At 41.7% G+C, this 8249-nt stretch overlaps 2 protein-coding genes across 2 annotated transcripts; both read right to left on the reverse strand.

The window, feature by feature from the left end:
• Window positions 1-548: 548 nt before the first annotated feature.
• On the reverse strand, window positions 549-2550 carry LOC141791302 (tripartite motif-containing protein 16-like). The gene has a single exon (XM_074671626.1). It carries the CDS (start codon window positions 2408-2410, stop codon window positions 737-739), a length of 1674 nt encoding a protein of 557 aa, XP_074527727.1. The 5' UTR covers window positions 2411-2550; the 3' UTR covers window positions 549-736.
• A 3601-nt stretch (window positions 2551-6151) lies between these two features.
• On the reverse strand, window positions 6152-8123 carry LOC141791397 (tripartite motif-containing protein 16-like). Its single transcript, XM_074671827.1, has one exon. It carries the CDS (start codon window positions 7995-7997, stop codon window positions 6330-6332), a length of 1668 nt encoding a protein of 555 aa, XP_074527928.1. The 5' UTR covers window positions 7998-8123; the 3' UTR covers window positions 6152-6329.
• Window positions 8124-8249: the final 126 nt, after the last annotated feature.

The raw sequence follows: 8249 nt of genomic DNA on the forward strand, positions 1-8249 counted from the left end.
TAATTACGATTAAAAGTTTTAATCATTGCCCAGCCCTATAAATAATATATACATTTATATACATACAGTATATTTGATCATATACACATATATGTTCATGTACACATAATAAACAGGAGGAAGTAGGATTTTTTTTAAAAATATGTCACCTGAATTTCTTTATTTCTGAATTTATTTTTCAGCACAAGTTTAAACAAGACTTTTCAAGTGTTTGTTTATCAGGACTCCAGAATTTAAAAACAAAGACCCCATATTTAACACAAAACGGTTAATTACTAAAAGGGATTCCATGAGGTTGATTTTTGTTATGCATCATTTTTATATTGAAGTCAAAAAATCCATGTTAGCCCAAATTTTTCAGATTTACAAGGTAAAGACAGCATCAGGAAATCATCATGATGTTACAAAATTTTCATTGAAGTCTCTGTCTTTATAACTTTACATCAAATCTCTGATCTCAGCAAACCTACACACGAACAGACGTTTCATCCAACAAGCAGCAGTTTTGATATTTTTGATCCAAAGGAACTAATAAAGTAAATAAAATCTAACCAAACAAGAAGAATGAGTTCCCATTGAAAATGTTAAACTGTGTCAATGAGCTCGTGTGATTCGAACAGACAAATTTTAAAAAATTAAAATCATTAAAAACCTACTTTGTTTGATTTTTGTAGGGCAGAAACAGCTCAACATGAGCTGTAGATCATTACAGAGGCGTCAATCTGTGCCTTCCTGTCTACTTCAGCTCAATAAACTCAGCAGCGTCACCTGAATAGTTTGGGAGCCAAAGTCCAGGATAGAGAGGCTGAGTGAACTTGGTCTGGACTCTGTGGAGGAGAGTCATGGTGTCAGAGACTCTGTAGTAGGAGAGAGTACCAGCCTCATGATCCAGGTAAACTCCTATTATAGAGGACAGAGGGCCTGAGACAGAAGTCTTAGTTTTATTATGTCTGAATGTGTATCCACTACTCTGACAATTTAATGACCAAGATTTTTTATTGTAACCAAATCCAAATTCTTCTTTGGTCCCTTTTCTGCTGATATCTTTGTATGCAACTGCTACTTCAACCCTCCCACTCCACTTCACCTCCCAGTAACATCGTCCTGTCAGACCCTCTTTACTCAGGACCTGACCCCATTCAACAAACCTGTCTGGGTGATCTGCATAAACCTGCTCTTGTTTCAGTCGGTTAACTTTTCTGTCCCTGTCACTCAATAAAAGCTGTTTGTGCGCTGAATTTGGATCCAGAGTGATCTGTTGAGAGTACCTCAGAAACTGGGCTCTGGTTGTGGGCTCTGCTAGAGAAGCTAAAACTTCCACCTCAGTCGCAGCTGAGGAGATCTTCAGCCAGTCCTCCCTCAGAGCAGCCTGCAGTTTGTCCTTCAGCTCTGACACAGCTGCTGTCACAGCCTTAAAAGAGCTCAGAGGACAGACGTGGATGCTGGGACAGTCTTCAGGTGGACTCAGACGTGACAGTGAGGGGTAGTTGTTGAGGAAATGGAGGTGATCTTCTGAGTGGGACAGCTTCTCCAGCTCAGTGTCTCTCCTCCTCAGATCAGTGATCTCCTGCTGCAGCTTCTCCTCCAGCTCTGTGGCTTGGCTCACTTGACTTTTCTGCTGGGCTCTGATCTGCTGCGTGAATTCAGAGCGTGTTTTCTCAATGAGACGGATCAGCTGAGTGAGGCTCTCCTCACTGTGTCTCACAGCTTCATCAGCAGACAGGTTGAAGGCCTCCACCCTCTGCTGGAGCAGCTTGACGTCTCTCTCCCTGTCCTGGACTCTCTGCTGGATTTTCTGCCGACTCAGCCCGAGCTCTGTCTGCCTCTCAGCTCTCTCTGCTGCTGCAGAGACCATGTCGTGGCCTTTGTGATCGTCCATGGAGCAGAGATAACAAATGCAGTGCTGATCAGTGCGGCAGTAAATCTTCATCACCTCGTCATGGCGAGAGCAGATGTTCTCCTGAGGCTTGAACGTGGCTTCAACCAGCTTGTGTTTCTTTAACACAGCTACAGTGTAGTGAGGCTGGAGGTGTTGATCACAGAAAGAGGCCATACACACCAGACAGGTCTTGAGGGCTTTCAGCTTCTTTCCACAGCAGTAATCACAGGCCACGTCTCCAGGTCCAGCATCAGGAGGATCAGGTGAAGCAGCTTGAGGTTCTTCCTTCCTCAGTTCCTCCACCAGCTCTGCTAACATGGTGTTTTTCACCAGGACAGGCCTCTGTGTGAAAGTCTGCCTGCACTGAGGGCAGCTGTGTGTTTCCTTGTCTCTCTCCTCATCCCAGCAGTCGTTGATACAGCTCATGCAGTAGCTGTGCCCACAGGGAATAGTCACTGGATCCTTCAGAAGATCCAGACAGATTGAACAGCTCCATTTTTCTCTATCCAGCTGAGTCACTTGCTGCGCCATTTGACCTCTGAACACACGGTGAATGTCAAAAAGTTTCTCTTTCTGTTCCTGATAAACGCTGAGCTCCCAGCCTCTATGCTTACTCACTGATCTACAGTGTATGTGCCTACCAGCTGAGACATTTCCTCACACGCTGTTTACTCCCATCCACAAAGTGCTAGATCTGCCAAAGGGGAGGAGACAGCATGTCTGAGCTGAATGTGCTGTGAGAGGAGGATCCAACCAGGAAATGAAGTGTGTGTGTGGTTCAAACGCTGAGTTTCATATCAGGAAGAAGAGAGTCAGACACACAGAGGATTACAAACAAACACATTTATTTCTTTTTCCTCTTTTTTTTAAAGGTGAAAGCAAAAGTAAAGAAAGTGGGGAAAGTCTCTTGTCCAAAAACACAGAGTAGGGGATTGTGGGGTCAACTGATATAAAAACATTTAAAAGAAGCTCCATTTAAAAAGGGCTTTTCAAAAAATGTTACAAAGTGCTTCAAGAAGAAAAAGCAAACAAAAGAAAAGAAACAAAAAGAAGTTGTAGTGTCTTTCTTTGTCCACTAGATGTCACTGTAGTGTTGTTGTGTTATTGCTGTGTTTATGTGGAGACAGCAGAATTTGAAATAGCTGAAGTCTGATTTAGAGACTGTGGTCTGCTGCTATAATCAGTGATTTTATTGTGAAATGGATGTGTTTCTGAATCGATGATGAGTCAGTTTTTTTTGTCCTGATTCTGTAAATCTCTAAAAAGTGTTAAAATGATGCAAACCCTCAAACATGGGTTCTGATTTGCATTTTGATGCTCAAAAAGGTCCTGAAACATCAAGTCTGTCACACACTGACTGCCTCTGTTTAACCCTGGAGCTGATGTCAAATCTGCCGACAGGTGGCGCTGTTCCTCCAGGAAACGCTTTCACAGTGAGGTGAGGATCAGAGAGAATCAGTGTAAGACACAATTAGGGCTGAATGGTTTTGGAAAATAATCTAATGGCAATTTTTTTTTCATCGATGTCGCGATTTAGCATGCGATTTTTTGGGGGGGACGTTTATTTTCTACATTATTTATTTAACATAGGCAATAAACCATTCTATAGCATGACCAACACAACAAAGGATACAGACCTGTTCAAAATCTTAAGCACAGTTGAAAAATTGCTAGGATAAGCATTTTGCACATTTGGACCTTAATGAGGTTTTAGGTTGAGCATCAATATGCAAAAGAAAAAGAAAAAAACAAGAAAAAAAAAAAAAAGGGGAACCTTTTATTTAAAAAGACAAAAACTGAAATAGGTTGTTTATCAATATAGGTTGATCAAAAGTTTAAGACCACAGGCTATTAAAGCTCAAAATGTTCATTTCCTTTCAGGCATTCACACGGTCACTCCCTCCTGATGGCTAAAGCTAAGAAGCTGTCTCTTCTTGAACGTGGTCGGATCGTTGAGCTGCGTAAGCAAGGCCTCTCACAGTGTGCCATTGCTGCTTAAGCAAGACAGTAAGTAAGACAGTCATTCTACATTTTATGAAAGATCCTGAACATTATTGGACAAAAAAGTCAAATGGAAGATCCAAAAAAATTACACCTGCTCTGAGTCAGAGAATTCGAGTGGCTGTCTGTCAAGACACAGGGTGGTCTTCCACCCAAATTAAGGCTCTTACTGGTGCCGACTGCAGCGCAATAACCACTGCAGGAAATGGGTTTCAAAAACAAAAAAACAAATTCAAAGACCTTGTTTACTTCAATGCCACAAAACTGCTGTTTAGACTTTGCCAGGGAGCAGCAAACATGGGACGCTGAAAGGTGGAAAAAAGTTTTATTCTCTGATCAGAAAAATGTAACCTTGACGGTCCAGATGGCTTCAACGTTGCTGACATGACAAGGAGATCCTACCTGAGATATTTTCTACCCGGCACAGTGGAGGGGGTCCATCGTGATCTGGGGCTTTTTCATTTTGTGAACACTGGAGCTTCAGGTGGTGCAGGGTGGTCAAACAGCAGCTGGTTACGTGCTGATGTTGCAGCAGGCTTCCTTCATGACTGAGGGCCCTGGTCTGTGTGGTAACAGCTGGGCCCTCAGTCATGAACCATGGACCATCCCGCATGTTCCCCTGACTTAAATCCAATAGAGAACATTTGGGGATGGATGGCGAGGGAAGTTCATAAAAATGGCCGTCAGTTCCAGACAGTTGATGCTCTTCGTGAAGCCATCTTCACCACTTGGAGCAAAGTTCCCAAAAGCTTTCTGGAAACACTGGCATCAACAAGCCCAAACCAATTTTTGAAGTGATCAACAAAAACGGTGGAACTCCTCATTACTGAGTCCTACTGAGAAAAACTTTTGTTCTGGTTAAGAGAGTTTTTTTTTTTTTTTTTTTTTTTTTAGCAATGGTCTTAAACTTTTGATCAGCTGATAAACAGCCTATTTCAGTTTACTTGTTGTTTTCAATGAATTACCTTTTCAAAGTGGTTTTTGTCACACTCCTCCTTCTTGCTTTTGCATATTGTAGCTCCTCTTAAAACCTCATTTAGATCCAAATGTGCAAAAGCTAAATTCTGGCAATTTTCAAAAGGTCTTTAGATTTTCATCAGGTCTGTATTGCCAACATCTTTCCTGTGAACCAGGCCTACATGTTATAATAAAATGAGATGAATCGATGCATGAATTGAAACAAATAATGTATCTTTATTTAACTATACAATCACAGAAGACACAAGCAATGAGTTGAGCCAGTGGTGTCAATCATGTTTTTTTTTGCCAATTACTCTCAGGTGTTTCGTTGAACTCAAACTTTGTATAGGCGTAGCGACGTAGTTTGTGGGAGAGCAGAGATGCTGAGCTACATGTGATGCATGTGTAATTTGGTCTTCATTGTTGAGAGCTGTGGAAATCTCTATGTCACTAAACATTTAAACAGTAAACAGTAAATATAGTAGACAGTGAGCATTATTATTATTGAATAATGATAATTATTATTATTTTTGAATTATAATTATTATTATTTTCTTATTATTTTTTTTTCTTTTTATTAATTTTTTTGCAATATGCCATGGTGTACAACTTCCTGGTTCCAACCATTTGTTTACATAACTGAATATATAAATGAAAATGAAAGAGGCTAAAACTAATAAAACAGAAGCAAAGAACAAAAGAAATAAATTACATATTTGAAAAGGAGTGAGCAGAAGCATAGCTTCTTAGTTGTCACCCCTTTAGTTAATCATGAATAATATATACATCCATATACATACAGTATATATGTTCATATATACACATATATATTTATATACACATAATAATCAGAAGAAAGTAGGATTTGAAAAAAAAAAGATGTCACCTGAATTTTTTTATTTCCTTATTTATTTCTCAGCACAAGTTTTAACAAGACTTTTCAGGTGTTTGTTTATCATGACTCCAAATTTAAAAACAAAGACCACATATTTAACACAATTACAAGTCATGACTAAACTGGATTCCATGAGGTTGGTTTTTATAATGCATCATTTTTATATTAAAGTTGAAAAATCCACGTTAGCCCAATTTTTCAGACTTACAAAGTAAAGACAGCATCAGGAAATCATCATAATGTAACAAAGTTTTCATTGAAGCCTCCGTCTTTTTAACTTAACATCAAATCTCTGATCTCAGCAAACCTACACTGAAACAGATTTTTAATCAAACAAGCAGCAGTTTTTATATTTTTCATCCAAAGCAAATAATAAAAGATTCTTAAACACAACTTAAATAGAATCTGACCAAACAAGAAGAATGAGTTCTCACTGATAATGTTAAACTGTGTCAATGAGCTCATGTGATACAAACAGAACAGAATAGAAAGTCTAAAATCATTTAAAACCCACTTTGTTTAATTTTTGCAGAGCAGAAACTGCTCAACATGAGCTGTAGATCATCACAGAGGCGTCAATCTGTGCCCTCCTGTCTACTTCAGCTCAATAAACTCAGCCGTGTTTCCTGGAGGATTTGGAAGCCAAAGTCCAGGATAGAGAGGCTGAGTGAACTTGGTCTGGACTCTGTGGAGGAGAGTCATGGTGTCAGAGACTCTGTAGTAGGAGAGAGTACCAGCCTCATGATCCAGGTAAACTCCTATTACAGAGGACAGAGGGCCTGAGACAGAAGTCTGAGTATTATTGTGTCTGAATGTGTATCCACTACTGTGACGCTCTAATAACCAAGATTTGTCATTGTAACCAAATCCACTTTCATTCACAGGCCCTGTCCTGCTGATATCTTTGTATGCAACTGCTACATGAACACATCCACTCCACTTCACCTCCCAGTAACATCGTCCAGTCAGACCCTCTTTACTCAGGACCTGAAACCATTTAACAAACCTGTCTGGGTGATCTGCATAAACCTGCTCATGTTTCATTAATGTTATCTTTCTGTCCCTGTTACTCAGTAGAAGCTGTTTGTGAGCTGTATTTGGATCCATAGTGATCTGTCGAGAGTACCTCAGAAACTGGGCTCTGGTTGTGTGCTCTGCTGAAGAAGCTAAAACTTCCACCTCAGTCACAGCTGAGGAGATCTTCAGCCAATCCTCCCTCAGAGCAGCCTGCAGTTTGTCCTTCAGCTCTGACACAGCTGCTGTCACAGCCTTAAAAGAGCTCAGAGGACAGACGTGGATGCTGGAACAGTCTTCAGGTGGACTCAGACGTGACAGTGAGGGGTAGTTGTTGAGGAAATGGAGGTGATCTTCTGAGTGGGACAGCTTCTCCAGCTCAGTGTCTCTCCTCCTCAGATCAGTGATCTGCTGCTGCAGCTTCTCCTCCAGCTCTGTGGCTTCACTCACTTGACTTTTCTGCTGGGCTCTGATCTGCTGCGTGACTTCAGAGCGTGTTTTCTCAATGAGACGGATCAGCTGAGTGAGGCTCTCTTCACTGTGTCTCACAGCTTCATCAGCAGACAGGTTGAAGGCCTCCACCCTCTGCTGGAGCAGCTTGACGTCTCTCTCCCTGTCCTGGACTTTCTGCTGGATTTTCTGCCGACTCAGCCCGAGCTCTGTCTGCCTCTCAGCTCTCTCTGCTGCTGCAGAGACCATGTCGTGGCCTTTGTGATCGTCCACAGTGCAGAGATAACAGATGCAGTGCTGATCAGTGCGGCAGTACATCTTCATCACCTCGTCATGGCGAGAGCAGATGTTCTCCTGAAGCTTGGACGTGGCTTCAACCAGCTTGTGTTTCTTTAGCACAGCTACAGTGTAGTGAGGCTGGAGGTGTTGATCACAGAAAGAGGCCATACACACCAGACAGGTCTTGAAGGCTTTCAGCTTCTTTCCACAGCAGTAATCACAGGCCACGTCTCCAGGTCCAGCATCAGGAGGATCAGGTGAAGCAGCTTGAGGTTCTTCCTTCCTCAGTTCCTCCACCAGCTCTGCTAACATGGTGTTTTTCACCAGGACAGGCCTCTGTGTGAAAGTCTGCCTGCACTGAGGGCAGCTGTGTGTTTCCTTGTCTCTCCCCTCATCCCAGCAGTCGTTGATACAGCTCATGCAGTAGCTGTGCCCACAGGGAATAGTCACTGGATCCTTCAGAAGATCCAGACAGATTGAACAGCTCAGTTTTTCTTGCTGAGTCACTTGCTGCGCCATTTGTCCTCTTAACACACGGTGAATGTCAGAAAAAATTTCTTACTGTTCCTGATAAACTCTGAGCTCCCAGCCTCTATGCTTACTCACTGAGACATTACCTCACACGCTGTTAACTCTCATCCACAAAGTGCTAGATCTGCAAAGGGGAGGAGACTGCTGATTGTGCTGTGAGAGGAGGAGCCAACCATAGACTGTAAAAAAAAAAAAGAAAGAAAAAAAAGAAAAGAAAAAAAGTCTCTTGTCCAAAAATAG

This window comes from Halichoeres trimaculatus, unplaced genomic scaffold (assembly GCF_033239565.1).
Source record: "Halichoeres trimaculatus isolate MK-OKI-2021-1 unplaced genomic scaffold, fHalTri1.1 fHalTri1_scaffold_6, whole genome shotgun sequence".
NCBI classification, from domain to species: Eukaryota; Metazoa; Chordata; class Actinopteri; order Labriformes; family Labridae; genus Halichoeres; species Halichoeres trimaculatus.